The 21,003-nt window shown below is 40.1% G+C and overlaps 1 protein-coding gene across 2 annotated transcripts in view; it reads left to right on the top strand.

The window, feature by feature from the left end:
* LOC308260758 (mitochondrial adenyl nucleotide antiporter SLC25A24) overlaps positions 1 to 21,003 on the top strand; it is a gene marked incomplete at both ends in the record, with an annotated part of 49,663 nt that continues 28,660 nt past the window's right edge. Inside the window, 3 exons of one of the 2 annotated variants that reach the window (XM_080692271.1) lie at positions 1 to 180; positions 16,393 to 16,519; positions 19,539 to 19,626. In XM_080692271.1, coding sequence (XP_080548397.1) covers positions 1 to 180; positions 16,393 to 16,519; positions 19,539 to 19,626 — 395 coding nt within the window. Of the gene's footprint in view, positions 181 to 10,646; positions 10,773 to 16,392; positions 16,520 to 19,538; positions 19,627 to 21,003 lie in introns of those variants that run through there. The other variant, XM_080692272.1, reaches the window with a different exon arrangement.

The raw sequence follows: 21,003 nt of genomic DNA, 5'->3' as shown, positions 1-21,003 counted from the left end.
ATGCTGCGCGGGCCGCGGGGCTCCGGGATGCCCGCCGCCGGCCTGGACGCCGAGCAGCCCACGCGCTACGAGACCCTCTTCCAGGCGCTGGACCGCAACGGCGACGGCGTGGTGGACATTGGCGAGCTGCAGCAGGGGCTCAAGGACCTGGGCATCCCCCTGGGCCAGGACGCCGAGGAGGTGGGTCCCGCCCAAGCGCAGGGGACCCGGGAGGGCGTCGGCCCGAGCGCTGCCCGGAAGGCGGCGCCGTGGCTTCCAGCCCGAGGGTGCAGGCCTGGGGCGCAGCCAGCCAGCTCGGGGACCCAGCGGGCTGGACTCGAAAGGCTGCGGGTGTTTTTCCAAATAAAATGAGTGTCGTGAACACTCTGGCCCACGGGGCCCCTCTGCGGTCTTAAACCCTGTGCTACAGCACTTCTGTTTTGAGTGCACCGCAGGCACTTTACCTGCCTGGTACTTCTGCAAAATTTTCATCCTTAGCTGTGGGACTTAAGTGGGTCCCCAGTTGTGTAAAAGATACTCTTTGTAACTCCTGGAAGTTGATTGTTACTGTTTCAAAACTGAAAGTCTCCCAATTTGTTGTTGAGGAGGAATGGCGACATTCCATTGTTTTAAGACCAGTGTTAAGTTAATGCCCTGAGCACATATATTGCTCCGGCCGGTTGGCCTGTGGCCCAGCAGTTTAACTTCTGAGTCATTTGCATTGCTGCGTTCCTTAGTGCCTTAAGTTTAGCTCCCGAGAAGGGTGGGGATGACAGTATTTGGAACTTCTCCAACCCGGCTGAAGTGCAAGAGGACACTGGCATTCCGTACAGAGGCGGAGTGATCGGTGACTCTGAGGCCAACAACTGTCGTAGAGTTTTATTTCAAACTCCTCAATGCCTTGAGCACTTATGGACCTCTTCAGCTGTTTATTCTTGACTCAGATTGAGTTACAACTTGATTGTTGTTTGAAGAAACTACCTGTTTCTCCAAGGTTCGTATTTTTCACTTAGGATTTTATTAAAACTTCTGACTATATCTGTAGGTAGGCTCTTCATGTCATTCCTGATCTCTGCCTCCCGCTGCCCCCCAACTGCAGTCTTGTCACAGGTTTGTCTACTTTATTCACAGTTTCAGAGAAACAACTTCTGGTACTTTTTGCTGATTGTCTGTTTTTATTTTCTTGGATTGTTTTATTTCCTTCTTTCTTCCAGTTTACTCATTTGCTTTTTCTAACTTCTGGAATCAAATGCATCTCATTAATTTTGAGATATAATGTTCCTTGAATCATTTCTTCAGCTGTATCCTACAAGTATTTTGTCATTGTTGTTGCTAGGTCCCAGGCATTTTTAGGAGAGTGCTTTGAATTTCCTGATACATGTTTTTTGACTGGTACCTTGGCACTATGAAAAAAAAAATAGAAAGACTTGGCAAGATTAATAGACAACTCAAACTCAGGAATAAAAATGTCCTTAGTTTCCAAATTTCATAACATATAAAATAAGCTGTATTTTAAGTTGCATAAAACTGTGACCATACAGAAACATAGAACAGGATGACACATATTTATCACTGTAACATGTCTACATTTTGTATATAGACATAAATATATTTTATTCATACACATGACACCACGCCCTGTACTCCTGCTAGGCATTATTAACTATTCCCAGTGTTCTTTTATTTGAAGGGTACCCTGTTCTATAAAAGGTTACTCCTGGTTATTTCTGGATTCTAGGAGATTAATGGTGACTTATTTTCTTGTCTCTTGGTCCCTGGACACAAGAGTTCAAAATGTCCTAGTGGCAACTGTAGCTTGTAGTTTAACAGGGCACTTGATAGTCTCTTGCTGTGTCCCCTAGCAAAAGAATATCTTGTTTGGGGACAAGAAACTAACCCTACAGAGCTGAGAGCTGTGGGGACGGGAAGCAAGAAGTTGAGGGAGGGGATGATGGTGAGACCACTCCTGCCTCCATGTCTTGGCTGATGAACTCATTTATTCTTCCTATTAGGGGCCTTGTGGAGTCATAAAGAGGCCTCATCTAGTGCATGTACTGCATCCTGAAGGATGGCATGCCATTGTTGCCAAATATTACTTCCTATTTGATTCTTTAATTGTGTTTTTATTAGGTCGTTTTAGTGTTCTGTGAAGTTGGCTGCTTCTTTCATGGCTTGGTGTTGTTTTTTGAATGTGTCCCCCAAAAGCTCATGTGTTAGAAATTTAGTCCCCAAATTCCTATGTTAATGCTATTTGGAGGAGAAACCTTTGAGAAGGAGTTAGGATTGAGGTTGGGAGGGTGAGCTAGCACGATCCTCTGTCATGTTAAGACATAACATGAAGGCCCTCATTAGATGCCAGCACCATACTCTTCGATTTCTCGACCTCCAGAATCATGAGCAAATAAACTTTTCTTCTTTATAAATTATCTGGCCTCAGATATTTTGTTATAGTGATGGAAAATGGACAACATATGGTTTGTGATATGCCCAGCGAATTCAATTTTGTTATGGTTTGAATATAGACTATCCCCAGGAAAAGCTTAGGTATTAGCAATGTACCAATGTTCAGAGGTGAAGTAATTGAATGAGAGCTCTGGTCCCATCAGTGAATAAGGGCACTGAGGGATTAATAATTTGAATGGAATGCCTGGGTGGTAATTTAGGCAGGTAGGGTGTGATGGGTCACTGGGAGCATGCCTGTGGGTACTGGATCTGTCCCTGGTCTTCTTCCGGCCCTCTCTCTCTCTCTGCTTCCATGCTACGAAGAGCAAGGTAGCACTCTTTTACCATGCCCTGCCACCATGATGTTCCTGTCTTGGAGCCAGCTGACCCTGGACTGCACCTCTGAAACCATGAGTCCAAATAGACCTTTTGTGTTCTGGGTTGTTTGTGTCAGGTGGTCACAGCAGTGGAAAAATCTGACTGAAACGCTTCACTGTGAGCCAGCTCCTGTACATTATTAACTGTGAACTGGGCAAGCCATGTGTTGCTGTTCAGTAGGCCATGCATATTCTCACCACAGGCTGTTTCTCCTTCCTTATGGAGTGGGTGACTCCCCCACCGGGAAGATTTTCCTTCTCTGCTATTTTTCAAGGCCACTCCCAGAGGTTGCTGTAACATAGCCACTGTCTGTTTTTGTTTTGCACACACACACTCAGCCAACACTTCCGCTAACCAGGCTGCAGCTTTCCCCTCCTCATTCTTGAGAGGAGGAGATGGAGGATTGTGTAGGAAGAACTTCAGATGGCAGAGAAGTTCTGAGAACGAGGAGTCAGCCAGTGTTCTTCATGAGGGGAGGCCTGTGCTGGGTAGAAATGACCAGCTTGAGTTCCCGCAAAGTCTTATCATTGGCTGGAAGCGGCCTGGGGGCAGGGCAGCTCACTGCAGTGTGTCCAGAGGTGCCACGGCCAGAGGCAGGAAGTCAGTCATCCATGCTCCCCACAGCAGGACCCCTTGAAGGGAGATCACTGTGGTGTGCAAAAGGATCCTTGGGGTCCTCAATAATTTTTAAGATTATAGAATGATTTTGAGACCAAAAAGTTTGGGAATTAATTGCTTTTGGTCGTTTAATTTTTTTTGGCAGTACTAGGGATGGAACCAGGAGCATTTTACCTCCTAGCTACACCCCCAAGCTACACCCTCAGCCCTCTCTCTTTCTTTCTCTTTCTTCCTTCCTTTCCTTCTTTCTTTCTTTCTTTCTTTCTTTCTTTCTTTCTTTCTTTCTTCTTTCTTTTTTTTTGTGGGTCTAGGGATGGAACCAGGGACCTTCTACCTCTGAGCTAAACCCCTAGCACTTTCTTACTTTCTTTTTTCTTTCTTCTTTCTTTCTTTCCTTCTTTTTGTTTTTGTTTTTTTCTTGAGGGTCTGGGATGGAACCCAGGGACATTCTACCTCTGAGCTACACCCCCTGCCCTATTTTTGTTTTTTTATTCTTTATTTTGAAACAGAGTCTCACTAAGTTGCAGAGGGCCTCACTAAATAGCTGAGGCTGTCTGCAAATCGTGATACTTCTGTCTCAGTCTCCCAAATGCTGGGATTACAAGCATGTGCCACCACGCCCAGCCATTTTTTAATGATTATATGATATTCTATTTGATGTTGGTCATGTAATATATATTATAAATTCTCTATTGTCACTTAGTTTATTGATAGTTTCAAAATGATAATAAGTGAAATTGCAGTGGAATCCTTGTTTATTCATTTTTCATTTTGTTCTTTTTTTGTGGTACTGGAGATGGAACCTAGGGGCATTATATGTCCAAGCTCCACCCCTAGCCCCATTTTTTATTCTTTATTTTGAAACAGGGTCTCACTGAGTTGCAAAAAGCTTCACTAAGTAGTTGAGGCTGTCTACAAACAGCCATCCTCCTGTCTCAGCCTCCCAAGTACTGGGATTCCAAGCATGTGCCACTACCACACCTGCCTAATTTTGTTCTCTTTATAAGACAAGTTTTGAGGAGTGGACATTGCTCAGTCTGAGGGTTATACATATTTTCAATGAGCTATGTATTGCCTCATAGAAATTGAGTTATGTTCTGCTTCGTTGTGGACTGACTGTCTCTGTGTTTCCATCTCTCCATCTACTCAGGATACCAATCTTTATAAACTCTCCCATCCTGAAAGAGAAATTCGTTTCAATTTCTTTCACCTTTTTGTTCAAGAGCACGTGTGTGTGTGGTAGTACTTGGAATTGAATCCTGCAGTAATCTACCACTAAACCACATCTCCAGCCCTTTATATTTTTTTTTTGGGGGGGGGAGTATACCAGGGATTGACCCCAGGGGCATTCTACGTCCAAGATACACCTCTAGCCTCCATGCCCCTGCCTTTTAATTTTGGAATAAGTTCTTGCTAAGCTGTTGAGGTTGGCCTCGAACCTGTGATCCTTCTGTCTTAGCCTCCCAAGTACTGGCATTACAGGCATATGACTGCTGGCTGGTGTCAGCAGTCTTTATTCAGCTGACTGATTCAAATGCTAATGTCTTCTAGAGATACCTATATCCAGAAATAACATTTACCAGATAGCTGGGGATTCTTTAGTCAAGTTGACACTTAAAATTTAGCTATTTTACCTGGGAAATAGCAATCAAATACTTCAATTTGATTTCACAGTCAATATTTATGGGAGAAAATTTCAAAGGCATGGGTCAAAGGTTTGTGTAATATAAAGGATCGAGAAGATTGTCTACCTGTGTATATAGAAGTGACAACTATGGGCTGGTTCTTATCCGAATGTTTCAAGGTAATGGCTTTAGCTAAGACAAATAATTAACTTGAGGTAAAACCTCACTGTAAATTTTCATCTTTTTTTTTTTTTTGGTGGTACTGGGGTTCCTGGAAGCCCTTCTACCTCTGGGCTACACTCCCAGACCTATTTTCTGTATTTTTGAAACAGGGTCTCTTAAGCCAGCACGGCTGGCCTCGATCCTCCTGCCTCTGCCTCCTAAGCGCAGGGATTACAAGCGTGTGCCACCACGCCCGGCTAAATTTTCATCTGAGTTAGTATCCTCTCCATCTTTCCAAGCTTTTGTAATGAATTCAGCATTTACAAGAGAATACATTTCATTTAACTTTCTTAAGATCTTAGAAGAAATGAGTAGAATGTAGAAAACAGACATAAGGAAGAAATAGATAACCATTATTAAGAGGTTCAAAATTATCTAGGGAAGAGATCAGATTTCATAGCAAGTCTTGAGATATCTAAGAACCAGCTGGAAATGAAATCAGTACAGTTTCATCTAATATGATCTCTCTCTCCTACGTGTTTCCAAATTCCCTTACTATGAAATTAATGTTCAAAAGAGAGAAAATTACCATTAGGCTGTCCTAGGACTCAGGAATGTAAGACTGTGGACTGAGAGTAGAATGTAGTATAAGGATCAAGGAGACACAGTATTTAGCCTCTACTAATTTTTCTATAATTATCCTTTCTCCTTTTAGACACATTAATTTTCTATAATTATCTAATTATCTTTTTTCTTTTCATGAGTCTTTTAATTCTTATTCTCTACATTGTTTTGATTCTGTCTAAACAAGAGACATTTTACATTTTATAACCATAGATGGAATAGAATCACATACAAAAATAGCAGCTTAGCAAATGTTTATTGGTTTGAATGGAATTTCTTTTTAGCATTTTACATCATGAGATAATTTCTCAGTTAATAAGGAAGATTCATCCATTAATAGTTTTATTTTCAGAAACTTTATAGTCTGGCCTGATACTACGGAAACATGCTATAGAAATCATAGGAGCTGGGCATAATGGCACACACCTGTAATCCCAGTACTTGGGAGGTTGAGACAGGAGGATTTCTGGTTTAAGGCCAGCCTCAGAAATTAGTGATACTCTCAGCAACTTCATGAGATCTTGTTAAAAAAAAATATACATACACACACACACACACACACACACACACACACACACACACATTATATATATATATATATAATGGCTGAGGGTATAACTTGAAGGTAGAATGCCCCTCAGTTCAATCCCCAGTACAAAAAAAAGTCACAGAGACACATTGTAGGACATCATACCAGGGAGATTTTGGTATCAGGAAAGCAATGGAATTCCAACTACATTTATACCAGATGTTAAAAAAAAATACTCAAAGTCTGTATCTTTTGTGTTTTCTCCTAATTTATATTATTTAAAGCCTGATGTTATTCTTCCCTTGTGAAAATAAAGTTTCTAAAAGAATTGAAAAACAATGAAAAAATTCCCTAGTGAGGCATAATCTGCCCTTTCCATTTTGACAGCATTCGGAACCTTTTCAGTCACTTTTCCAAAGCCCTGGCATTCTATGATCCCTGACTGGGCCATAACTGTATAAATCTATCTATCTATATCTATATTTATATTTACAAGCTTGTAAGTATCTATCTATCTCTCTATATATGTGTGCATATGTAGGTAGGTGTATATATATGTGTGTGTGCATATATACATATGTGTATATATGTATACATATATACACATATGTATACATATACATATTGGGGTTTTTTTTGTGTGTGTATCTAGTGACTGAATCTACAGACATTTTACCTCGGAGCTACACTCTTAGTCCCTTTTTGTTGTTGTTGTTTTGTTTTGAAACAGGTCTCCATAGGTTGCTGAAGGTCTCACCACTTGCTGATACTGCCCTTGAACCCGTGCTCCTTCTCTCAGCCTCCCAAGTGCTGGGATTATAGGCATACACCACAATAACCAGCTTACATCTATCTTTTTTCTTTCTTTTCTCTGCCGGGATTTCTCTCATTCTGCCTAGTAAATTTTTGCCATTGTTCAAGGCCTCACTTCACTTTTATAATCTTACCCTAGCCCAGAATTATTTCCTTATTAGTATTCCTCTTAGGATATTTAGAAATAAATAAGCTGCCACAAGACAACATTCTGTAAGGTGCGATTTAACTTTTTTCAGCCACTCCAAGTTCACATTCTTATCTTTTTAAGAGTGAAGTAGAATCCACTGAGATATCTATATTTGGCAGGATTTATGACAGGAACAAAAGGATTTATTGAAAAAGTTTGAAATGTAGAGCATCGTGTTTGCTGGACATTCAGTGGCGCAGTGCGAACAGGGGTTATATTCTAGGCTGTGGAATCAGATCAGAGATCAAATGTTTTTACCACTCATGGCCTTGGACAAGTTATTTAATACCTGGAAGCCTCAAGTCTAAACTAGGAATGATTAAGAACTCACCCAGCAAGTTAGTGCAAGTATTAAAATCATTCACTAAATGTTTCTCAGTAGTGCTGGACAGTGTTCAATAAATTGAGGATACAGTGGTGAATAAGACCAAGAGGGTTCATTATTGTATGGATTATTTATTTACTTGGTACTAAGGACTCAATCAAGAGGCATTCTACCTCTGAGATACACCCTCAGACATATTTTATGTTCATTTTGAAGTGGTCTCACTAAGTTGCTGAGAGTTCCATTAATTTGCCACGGCTGGCAACTGGAATCCTCTTGCCTCAGCTTCCAAGTAGTGGGGTTATAGGCATGCGCCTCTGGCCCAGCTCCATCTCTGTACTCTTGAAACTCTCCCTTTGGTAGGTTTGTATGTATTAGTTGGTTACATGGGGACTAAGAAATAATAGCAAACAACGAACAGGTTAATTAAAAAAAGTGGAAAGAGCTCTTCAACAAAAATACTTGCTTGTCATTAGAGGAGACTGTCCACTTTAAGGTTGCTCCCTCGTCTCAATTCTAAACATGCTGTCTGTCCATTTTCCTTACTACCCTGGCCAGGACTTGTGACGTTTCTGTTTGGCCCTACAGAGAATCATTTCCCACCTGAACACATCACTTGTGACTCTTTGTCACCACCTGTATTCTCTGCAGAGCACAGGAAAGGACTATCCCTTGTGGACTATAAATTTCACTTTTGTGGGACAATTCATTCTTTTAAAAAAATTCTTAGTCAGGCGTGGTGGCGTACGCTTGTAATCCCAGCATTTGGGAGGCTGAGACCAGAGGATTGTGGTTCGCGGACAGTCTCAGCTACTTAGTGAGGCTCTTTGCAACTCAGTGAGACCCAGTTTCAAAATAAAGAATAAAAAATAGGGCTGGGGGGAGGGCAGCTCGGAGGTCAAATGCCCCTGGGTTCCATCCCAGACCTGCAAAAAAAAAAAATAAATAAAATTCTTAGTGCATTGTAGTCATACATCTTAGTGGAGTACAAGATGGCAGAGGTATGCAATTCATTCTTGACTGAGCCACAGCACATCTTGCGAAATAGCATGAGACGTTTGCCACTGCCCGGCAGCTTGGGGAAATGTTTATTGTGCAGCTTATAGTAGTACTTATAACTAACCAGTGTGACTTCCTCCTAAAGGGAAACCCATGAGTATTTCAAGACACGTGATGGTCCTCATTATGTACCCAGTACTTGACATAATGAGCGGTTTAGAGCCAGAGTTAATAGGGAATGGCTAACCTAAATTTTCTTTATTAATTTTAACTGTGTTTTTGCAGTATGGGGTAGAATACCTAAGGGGCATTCTACCTCCGAGCTACACCGCCAGCCCTATTTTTTATTCTTTATTTTTGAAACAGGGTCTCACTGAGTTGCAAAGGGACTCTCTAAGTAGCTGAGGCTCTTCGCAAACCATGATCTTCCTGTCTCAGCCTCCAGATTGCGGGATTACAAGCGTGCACCACCACATTCGGCTAATATTTAACTCTTTTAAGAGTATTTCACAGTATGGAGGTTCCTCAAAAGGCTAAGAAAGGGACCACCATATTACCCAGCTATACCACTGTTCAGTATCTTTGGGGAAAAAAAAGAAATAAATTAAAGGCTAAACCACTGTAGTGATTACATGCATGCCCATGTTTATAGCAGTACAATTCACAGTAGCCAAGTTATGGAGCCAGTGTGGATGTTTGTCGGCAGATGAATAGATAAAGATAATATGGTGTATACACATGGTGCAATTTTACTCAGCCAAGAAGAAGAAGAAGAAGAAGAAGAAGAAGAAGAAGAAGCAGCAGCAGCAGCAGCAGCAGCAACAACAACAACATCCCACGTCATTTGCAAGAAAATGGATGGAACTAGAGAATATTATTCTAAGTGAGATCAGCCAACCTCAGGAAGTTGTTTTCTGTCTTTTGTAGAAATAGGAAACAAAAGTACTTCAGCTGAATGAGGGCAGAGAGCAGAGCAGTGGAAGGGGATTGAGGGAGGAAAACGGAGAGAGGAAAGAGGAAGGAAACAGTTCAAATAATGCTATGTCCATACTTGAAGGTATCACTACCGACCTCACAGGTGTGGGGAGGGAGGGAGTAGCAGGGTAGACTGGAGGGAAATACATGTATGAATGTGTCACTTTAACCCTGATGTACAATTATACCAGTAAAAGTATAAGCATCTTTAAAGAGTATTCCATTTAGGAAAATAGATTACATAAAAAGTGGAGATTTTTACTGCACCGCACTTCCCGTGGCCTGGCGAGGGACCACAGATGGATGGTTAGGAGTCCAGGGCCCTCAGTGGCTGAGATGGGTGTGAGAACCAGACGCATTGCTTTTGAGTACTTCCACCTTCTCTGTTGGACCCCAGCTGGCTTCCTTCTGTGCATTTGGAGATCATACTCCCAGTGTGCCCTGACAGCTGTTAGGATAGAAGTTCTTCCATGCCTGGACCCTAGAAACAGTCCTAGACGGTTGCATCCTGTCAACTTTTAGAAAGCGTCGGCGAGCCTCCACCACCAGCCATTTACATCCACGGGCCTCATCCAAGCTCTCGCTCTCCAAATAATCCCCCCTTTTCGATAGCCCTGTGCCAGGGTCTCTCGGGAAGCTTCTGGGTGCAGGGATATGAGTCGCCTCCGCTCTGCCTTTGCTGTGGCGGAATCAGGGCATCCGATGGTCTCACCTGCGGATGTGGCCTGAACCCAGGGCCTCCTCCCGGCCTCGGCGGTGCGGTCCGGGTGTCCGAGCCGCGCGCACCCTGTGCCGTTAGGACCCGCCCTCTGAGTCCTGCGGAGCAACCTGTGGAGGGGGGGGGGCTTCACTTTGACACCTCCGAGGAGGCTGCTATCAGGTCTCTTTCGGGCAGACATCCCTCCAGTCCCAAACCTGGGGACTTCCATTCCTGGGGAGCTCAGGGCTGCAGTGTGGACCAGCCTAGCTGCTGAAAAGACATCGCAGATGGACGCCCTCTATGAAGATCTCTTTTGGTACCTGGACCACAATGAAGATGGAACTCTGGACATCTTTGAACTTAAAGAAGGCCTGGAGGATCTGGGACTCATTCAGTTCCTGGGGGAGGAGCAGGTGGGCTTCATCGGGGCTCTGATCATAGAGATGTTGGGGCTGGGAGCCCTGTTGTGTCCCTGTGCTTGTGTACCAGTTTTATTATTTAATAAGAATAGTTCAACATGGTTAATACTTTCAAGTGTTTTTCTCAAGTTTCTTCCTGGCTATAATAAAATTTTCCTCTTGGGATATTGCTTTTTAGTCGTTGACTGCAACCTTGTTCTCTGGGGTCGCCTCGCTCAATTTGCACACCTGTCTCTAGTAACCTGAATGGGTGTGTAGGCGGGGCTTCCTCCCTGTGAGGAGGAGCTGGAGCACCTGCTTTACCTGTATGGGAGTGGGATAGGTGGGAAAGTCTAATATTATGTTTTGGTTTCTATTCCTGGAAGAAGAGTGGCATTCTGAGAACCAATCTCTCTGCCTCTGTCTCTGTCTCTCTCCTCTGTGTGTGTGTGTGTGTGTGTGTGTGTGTGTGTGTGTGTGTGTGTGTACCAGTGGCTCAAGTTTCCACATATCATGCCTTAATTATTAGACCTTAATTATCAAGGCTGAGCTTGGACATCATTTCTTTTGTGAACTCTTTCCAAAGAGGCTCGATGACACGCTCCTTCCCAGTATGCACAGCCTCCTCAATAGTGCTAGCACAGCAGCACTTTTGAGTTATTTTCTCTCTGGATACTATTATTGTACCTAATTATTACTTTCCAGTTGTATTTGCTCTTTTGATGTTTGTCCCACTAGACTGGGGGATTCATGCGAGTAAGGACTATTGAGTTCACTTTAGACAGTTGGCACTTTGTGTTCACAAAAGTGTTGATTGAGTTCTGTCTTGCTAAGACTTTGTAAAACTCTTCCTATTAGCCACGTGAACTTTGGAAGTTTTTATTTTAGGCATCCATTCAAGGCATTGGTCGATTGTATTTTGAGGACATTCTATATTTCAAGCAATGCATCATGGTTTCTTCATCTTTTGCTATGATTTGGATAAGTGGTATCCAAAGGCCCATGTGTTAAAGGCTTGGTCCTCTCCTGTGTTGCTGCTGGGAGATGGGCAATGGTGGGACCTTTTTAAATTAAATTTAGTTTTTTACTAGAGATGGAATCCAGGGACATTCTACCTCTGAGCTCTGTCCCCAGCCCTATTTAATTTTTTTTTTTGAAAGAGGGTCTTTCTAAGTTGCTGAGGCTGGTCTAAAAACTGCAGTCCTCCTGTCCAGCCTCCCAAGTACTGGGATGTGTGCCACCACACCTGACTGATGTGGAACCTTTAAGGGCTGGACCCAGTTGGAAGTCTTCTGGTCATATGTGAGCATTCCCTTGTGGGGGGATGGTGGACACTGGTCTCTCCTCTCTCTCTCTTTTCTTTCCAGCCACAAGGCGAACACTTTGCTCTACTGCACACGCCCTGACATGATGCACTGTTTCACCACTGGCCCAAAGGCAGCAGGGCCAAGGGATATGGCCTTAAACTGTGCTCCAAAATAAATTTTACCTCCTTGATTATCTCAGGTATTTTGTCACAGTGATGGAAAGCTGACTGACACATCTGTGCTATCAGAGGCCTGGAGTAGATGTTTTCTTTGGGGCAGGTTACTCCATCATGTTATCTCTGTAAAGTTCACTTAGCTTTTCTAATCAGTACTTAACAAAAACTGAAGTTTTTCCTTTTAAAGCTGAAGCCATTCTTATTTCTAGATTTGCAACGTATGTATTTACTTATTTGATACAAACTAGCCTTCATAAGAATTTCATAAGAAATTCTGGATTATACCATAAATACATTCCTGTGAAACACATTCATTCCTTATCAAAGGCATTTTTTTTTGCAGATCTGTTTTTTGTATTTTATTGAGGCCATATAAAAGCTTTGTATACTCAGTGATGACTGATGTGGGCTCACAAATCAAAGCCAAGAGAGAGGAATCTCTGGAGGGCTCTGTACCAGTCTCAAAGAACAGATTTCAGCGGAGCTTTGTAGGGCTTTTCCTCAGATAACAGTGACATCTCTAAGTTCTGATGCGAGATGCCTTCCCTCATTTCTCTAGCTGTCTTAGTAGGAAATTCATTTATTTAGACTGAGAATTCAATTGATTTAAAATAGAAATTTAACATTATATAGTGTTATGATACAAAGACATCAATGTGCTGTGTGCATGTATAAATTATCACTTTGAATCTATGTTATATATTATAATGTACCAAATAAAATTATAAAACAACAAAGTTTAAAATTCTCATGTAAAAAGAGACACAGAAGGTACAGCTTTTGTTGGATACCTGCCAAATCGATACTTGGTTTTGTTTTGCTCTTTGCTATGAAAGGTGAGAGACTGAGTATACAAATGAGCAATGGCCCGGCCATATGTTATACTATAGCTTTGACTGACATCTTGCAGCATCCAGCTCCTTATCTACAATAAACAGACCAGGAAACCAGCCTGCAGTCAGATTGCAATTTCCTGTGACTGTCTAGGAAGCTAAGCAGTAACTCTATAACATTCAGACACCACTGACCAGAGCTTGACTAATAAAGACTCCCAAAGTTCATGCCGACAGCTTTTCTAATTTTTTTTTTTGTGGTGCTGGGGATGGAATCCAGGGACTTTCTACCTCTGGGCTACACTCCCAGCCCTATTTTATACTTTATTTGGAAACAGGGTCTCACTGAGTTGCCGAGAGCCTCACTAAGTAGCTGAGGCTGGGTTCGAACTTACACGATCCTCCTATCTCAGCCTCTCAAATACTGGGATTACAAGTGTGCCCCACCACACACCCAGCTTTTGTTTGTTTGTTTATTTATGTACTAAGGGTCGAACCCAGAGACTTTCTACTTCTGGGATATACTCCCAGCCCTATTATATATTTTATTTGGAAACAGGGTCTCACCAAGTTGCTGAGAGCCTCAGTAAGTAGCTAAGGCTGGCTTTGAACCTGTGCAATCCTCTTGTCTCAGCCTCCCAAGCACGGGGATTACAAGCTTGCGCCACCACGCCCGGCTCCAATTTTTGTGTTCACTTCCAATTTAGGATCAACCAGAGAAAGCTATGCATCTCCCACCAATCACCTTCCCGTCCCCTGCCCAGAGCCTCCAATCAGGGTGCACCTGGAGCCCCTTTCCTGCTCCAGAACCTTCCCAGGCCCCGGCCTTGAGTTTCTGCCAAAGATATGACAGAGACCGACTCCTTATATATAGCAAGTTCGTGAAAAATCACTTTTATTATTTTTTTCATTTGGCTGGTCTTCATTTATTCACACAGAAGAGTATACAAGAAAATCCAAAAGAAAAATCTTAGTCTTTCATGGTATTGTTAAATTGGAGTGAGTACATGATTGTAACTCTGGGGATCTTAAGAATAGTTGTGGTTTCAGTCCCCTTTCTACATGATAGCTGTTCACTGAAATTTCCAATGACCAAATTATAAACTTCATAGATGAAACTTTAGTATTTAAATGGGGTTCTGTGACATTTTCCCTTAAATTATGCAAATCTCAGTATATAGTTTGAATAATCAGGAAATAATTTCCAGATTAGATTCCAATCTAATTTGTAAAAGAAATTAAATAGTAATAATTATTCTCCAGTGACATAAATCAGATGAATGTGATCTTAAGACTGTCAATAGTAATTGATGGTAATAATTATCAAAGCTATTTTGGGTGCAGCTAAAAGAATCTCACTCAAAGTAGAATAAAACAACAACAAAATAAAAACAGATGTCTTTGTAGAAATCCTTTAACAGAGTAAGTTAGCACATCTTTATTTCTATTTTTCTGAGTTTTTAATTATGAATGATGTTAAACTCATCAAATGTTTATTAAAACAATCACATGACTTTTCTCTTTTTCTATTGATATGGTAAATTGAAAAGTTAATCCTAATATTACTGGGATCCATTCACTTTATTATCCATCTATCCATTTATCTACCAACCTACCTACCTGTCTACAGTATATGTTTATATAAATACTCACATACACATACATACATATGTAATAATTTTTTATTCCAGTTTTAGATTTGATTTGCTAGCATTTTACTTAGGAGTTTTGCATCTACTTTACTAGTGACACTGCTTGTAATTATGCTTTTTTATGACGTTTCTCTCCAATGGGTTTTGGAACCAAGGGTATACCTGCCTCATAAAATGGGGTTGGAAATGTTCCTACCTTTCCATTTCTCTAGAAATTTGGTGTTATTTCTTCTTTAGAAAATTGGACATTACTGTTAAAACTGTGTATGCCTGGTTTTTTTCTTTATGGGAATATTTTAAAGTTACAGGTTAGATTTCTTGAATATTTATAGGACTACTAAGATTATTCATTGTCCTAGGTCAACTGTCAGTAAGTTCTCTTTTTCTTCTTGTTTACCTGTTTTATCTCATTTTATAGTTTTGATATAGTAGTCCATAATATCTCTAGTGTCTAGCAATTTCCATCTTTATTTTCTGACATGGATTATTTGTCAATTTCAGGAGTTTATCAATTTTATTGGTCTTTTCAAAGAACCACTTTTAATTTAATTTAATTTTATTTTATTTTTTGGTGGTGGTGGTACTGGGGATGGAACCCAGTGGTGTTCTACCTCTGAACTACATTCCTAATCCTGTTTATTTATTTTGAAACAGGGTCTCACTAAGTTGCAGAGGGCCTTTAGTTGCTGAGACTGGCTGCAAACCTGCAATTTTCCTATCTCATCCTCCTTTACTGGGATTACAGGTGTGTGACACCATACCTGGCTGTTTCCTTTTTCACTAGTTTATGCTCTTATATTTTTCTTCACCTCCTTTTTGTTTAAGTTTTTTGTAGTTTCTTAGAATTGAGGTAAACCTCAATGACCGAGCATTGGCAGCCACATTTTAAGCCATAAATTTCCTCTATATCTTTAGTTGCAGCTCCTAAGTTCAGATCATTCTGAGTTTAGAGTTTAGGTCTGACCATTGCACTATCTTGTCACAATTTTGCCACTGTTTACCCAAAAGAGTATGACCATCAGAACAACAGAGTTTGCAAGCTTTGCATAGGGGATTATAAATGTCTTAATTGATAGAAAGTTTGTATTGTGAGTAGTGGTAGGGAAGGTCTTATTTCTTTCTCTAAAACAGACACGGATAGTTTGAACTGCATGGTAATGTACATTTGTAATCTTAGTACTTGGGAGGCTGAGACAGGAGGATCACAGGTTTGTGGCTGGCCTCAGCTATAGTGAAGCCCTCTATAACTTAGTGAGATCCTGTTTAAAAAATAAAAAATAAAAAAGTAGGTCTGGAGTGAAGTGTATCACAGAGGTAGAATACCCCTGGGTTCAATCCCCAGTAGTAAAAAAAAAAAAAATTATTTGTCTTCTTTCTTGGAGTTTATAAAATACATGTCAAGAAATTTAGGGTACAATTACATTAGCCTTAAAAAATACATGTTTTATAGAAATACACATTATTTTTCTAATTGAAATATGGCATAAGCTCCTTTTTGCAATAGAATAGTTATTTTTTAGCAGGTCTGTATCATAATGGATAATAATATATCTGGCAAAAATTGTTACTTTAGTCTTACAGGAAACAGCCAATATGCTTGAAGTATGTATAGAATTAATTTAGTACTTTAGCTCCTACTGGAAATAAAATTTCTTTATTTTTTGTAGAAAATTTTTACCACTGGAGATATCAACAAAGATGGGAAGCTGGATTTTGAAGAATTTATGAAGTACCTTAAAGACCATGAGAAAAAAATGAAATTAGCCTTCAAGAGTTTGGACAAAAACAATGATGGTGTGTCTTTTTTTTTTCTTCTATTCATCAATAGCTATAAAGAAATACTCATGCTTCTGAGAGTCTAAAATAGCCCTTTTTAGATGATAATTATTGTTTGCATTAATATTTATTTTAGCAATGTGATTTTTATGTAGAAGCCATATTTTTAGTGAAGAGGATTTATAGATAGGTTTGTCTGCTAAAGTAAAAACTATTCTAAAATGTTAACTATGGAATATTGTGCTGATTTGATTTAAAGTTATGAATTAAGAATAGTTATTATGCTGTCCTGCCCTCTCAGGAAAATAGAAGTATTTTTATTCATCTATAGGCATGAACAATGTACATTCTAAAATTTAAAAGACTTTCAGATTGTCTTACATTTGATAGTCTTTTTAGATGAATTAATTTAGAGAAGCTACTCTATGAACCTAAAAATTAGAAAAAAAATAGCATGTAGACATTTAAGTTGTACCTTCTGGTTGGGATTATGACTTTTCTATTTAGAATAATACCTGGAATTAAGAGTCCCAGTTAAACATGGCAAAAGGCTCTGGGAAGAGAAAGGGAAGAGTAAAGAAGCCCCACCCTCACAGGCAAACTCTGATTAGAAGAAAAATTATAATGCTGTTCCAACCTCCTCCCTACTGATGGATAATCGGGGTTACTTCATTCATAGACTTGTTGTTCAAGATACAAGTTGAGCAGATAGGTTGAGAGAAAATATGCTTCATAAAAGGGGTTGGAAAACTTTTATGAAAGTCTCAGTAATAGCTGCTCATCTTGGCCACAGACAAAAATGTGAATAAAAGTACATGGCTGTGTTTGAATAAAACTTTTATCTACTGAGGTTTTAAAATTATGTTTTCATAGCCAAGTCAATTTGTTTCTCCTATAGTCTACTTTTCCTTTTAGCTTAATACTAAAGATGTTAGTTCAGATAATCGAGAAAATATTGATACAAAATAGCTCACTTATTTTTATCATTTCCAATGTGTATACTTTTTTTCTTACTAACCCCTGTTTACCTTGGAATCATTATGGATTCCTATAGTTTCTCACAGATAACACACACTAAAATATTTGTTGAAAGATTAGGTTGCTTTTAAACTGCTCTGACTTTGTTAGTATGTTACAATTAATGAAAAAATCTCCAATGCAAAACTGAATAAAACTTTATTTACAAATACAATTGACAGGCTTTTTTTTTTCTTGAGGGTTATAGTTTGTTAGCCCCTGGTTTATATTGAAAATTAACCTCAGTGAATCTCAAATTCAAACAAATAAATATACTAGCCAGGAAATCCTTTAGATAGTTTTGATATTATTTCAAGACTAACTCTCAGCCAGGAAGAGCTGAGTTTGAGGAAGAACACAGGATTGTGGGAACATTTTTGGCCTCTGATAAACCTTGCTTTATAGATCCCTAAGTCTAACCTTAATGGAGTCTTAAAGCAAAATTCAGTTCTGACAGTCAGCTTCCTTCCCCTCCTGCAAACACAGGGTTCCAGTCAGGACCCTCTGTAGTTCAGTTGCAGAGACAAGATTGTATACTCTTAGGACAGCCAAGAGCTAGGAGGGAGATAGAGCTACCTCAGGACTGACTGCCAGATAATTAGCAGTCAGGCATCCCAGTACATAAATTGTTGCAGGCATCAATTAATTGTCCATTTCAGAAAATCTTAAATGAACCAGAGGAAATACAGATAAAACATTAATGTATCTTTGTAGTAAATATGAATAACATCCCTTTAACTTATCTTGATTTTGATGTATTTTAAAACAATTTATCATTATAGGTTCATATTTTTATCAGACTTCCTTAAAGCAAAGTGTATACAGTTGATCATCATTATTTGTGGACTCATATTTGCAGATTCACCTCAAAAGTAACTCCAAAATGCATACTGCCCTGCTTTGCAGTCATTTGTGAACATGCGCAAAGCAATGTAAAGCCTGAGTTGCTCAACACACACGTTCCTAGCCTCGCAGAGGAGGGTGGCTTTCCACCTGCTTATCTCAGCTCTCAGACTGTCCATATTCTCTTTTCAGGGTCTGTTTTGTGTCTTTTTTTTTTTTTACCTTTTCTACTTGTAGGGGGATAATTTTGCTTTTTAAAATGTTCCCCATGAAGCTAGGCATGATGGCACATGTCTGTAATCTCAGTACTTGGGAGGCTGAGACAGGAGGATCGCAGGTTCAGAGCCAGCCTCAGCAACTTAGTGAAACCCTGTTTCAAAATAAAATAGGACTGGGGTGTAGCTTTGAGGTAGAATGCCCCTGGGTTTAATCCGCACCACCACATGTACAACACACGCACACACACACACACACACACACACACACACTCACTCACTCACTCACTCCCCAAGCATAGTGTTGAAGTGTGCTGTCTTGTGTTCCAAAGTGCCAGGAGGCCATGTGTCAGATTAAGTCTCACGAAGAATTCGATATTAGTGAATCAACAATATACCCATGAGATGAGATGCCTTTAAACGGAAACACAAGACAAGGTTAGGTGCTGATCGGCTGATGGAAATGTGAAGGGCTTTCAGGAGCCTAACCTTGACTCATGTAGGAGCGAGGGTCCGATATTTGCTATTTAAGTGTATGCAGTGACTTTATAGATGGTGACTGCTGCAATACTAAGAATCGAATGGAAATCGTTAGGAATACAGTGGTAAGGAGAATGCTCTGAGTTGTATGTGAGGAACCTGATTTGAGCCTCAGTTCTGTTACTTCTCAATGACGTCACCTGGTAGGGACACAGGAGCGCTCAACCCTTCATCAGAAGAATGGTACTTTTTAAAATTGACAAGGATGTTATGATTACTGAATAAAATAGCACGTGGAGATTTGTATAATGTTTTTACTAAATTTTGTATATTTATGTTACATTATGTATTTAGGCAAATCTGTAACTTACCCAGATGTATACTTTTTTCCTTAATCGTTTCAAAGACGTCTCAAATGAGAGATTTGAAATGCACAGTTGTCAACTTAAAGCCCAAGTTTATGCTCTTTCATTTTTTTAAAGGAAAAATTGAAGCTTCAGAAATTGTCCAGTCTCTCCAGTTACTGGGTCTAACGATTTCTGAACAACAGGCAGAGCTGATTCTTCAGAGGTGAGCTCTTACCTACTGACAGTGATTTTTTACTTTTGTGTTAATATCCTATCTGGGAAAACTGTGTGTTTTTATTTATTTGTTTGTTTGTTTGTTTGTTTGTGGTATTAGGGGTGGACCCAGGGACTTTTCTACCTCCGGGCTATACTCCCAGCCCTATTTTATACTTTATTTGGAAACAGGGTCTCACTAAGTTGCTGAGAGCCTCACTAAGTAGCTGAGGCTGGCTTTGAGCCTGCACGATCCTCCTGTCTCTGTCTCACGAGTACTGGGATTACAAGCGTGCGCCACCATGCCTGGTAAACTGTATGTTTTTAAAACACTCCCCCATGCACGTCCCCATTCCCATTGTGTATGCGCACTACCTTTCTTTCTTTTCTTCCTTTTCATTTTGTGTATTCACATATATATCTACAGTGAAGGGGGAGAGGGTCACTCAGACTAGACTCTCTCTTGCAAAGTCTCGGGCAGTGGGTCAGCAGTGAGGTGTTAAATCTGGAGGAGTTTGGGTGGTGCCCTCTCCAACCCCCAACTTGGGTCCCAATGTGACAGTAGAACTTGTCAAAACATAAGGAGTCTGGAAGATTCTTGGTCATCTAACTAACTAAACAACATGTGACTGGATAAGAGGGAAATTCCAAAGCTCTCATGGTTAACAGAGAAATACTGATTTAAACTTGCAGAAAACAGAGAGGCCAGTTTGAATATGATTGTCCAGGGAAGTCAGTTCAGATGTTTACTAAGTTAGACTTTGGCAGACTTAATGTTTTATTTTACAGGATAGAGCCAAAACCTCTGAAGTACCTAAACACACTGTAGGTACCGATTTATTTATGATAACTGAAAACAGGAATGGTTGGTTACATTATATTCTTATGTTTTCAGTGTGAGCACTGTCTAAAAGTATTCAAAAAATTTTCCAGTTATATCTGTATATTTCCTTGCACAAATACAGTATTTCTCATAGGAAAATATAGCATCATTTTCTTCCTTTCTATCTGTTCAGAATTTCTTTTAAAAGCAGCTGCCCTATAGAACAGATTGAAATCTCAAGGCTGATTATAGAGTTCTTTTGTTAGAACTGGGTGAGAAATGCTTTCTTGAATAAATGAGTAACTAAAAAATGAAAAAGAGATAAATAGGTGTGTGTGTGTGTGTATGTGTGTGTATGTGTGTGTATGTGTGTGTGTATGTATGTGTGTGTATGTGTGTATGTGTATGTATGTGTGTGTATGTATGTGTGTGTGTATGTGTGTGTATGTGTGTGTATGTGTGTGTATGTGTGTGTATGTGTGTGTGTATGTATGTGTGTATGTGTGTATGTGTGTGTATGTGTGTGTATGTATGTGTGTGTATGTGTGTGTATGTGTGTGTGTA

The sequence above is a fragment of the Muscardinus avellanarius genome, assembly GCF_963383645.1.
Source record: "Muscardinus avellanarius genome assembly, chromosome: 3".
In the NCBI taxonomy this organism is placed as follows: domain Eukaryota; kingdom Metazoa; phylum Chordata; class Mammalia; order Rodentia; family Gliridae; genus Muscardinus; species Muscardinus avellanarius.
This window is presented reverse-complemented; position numbering and strand designations above follow the sequence as displayed.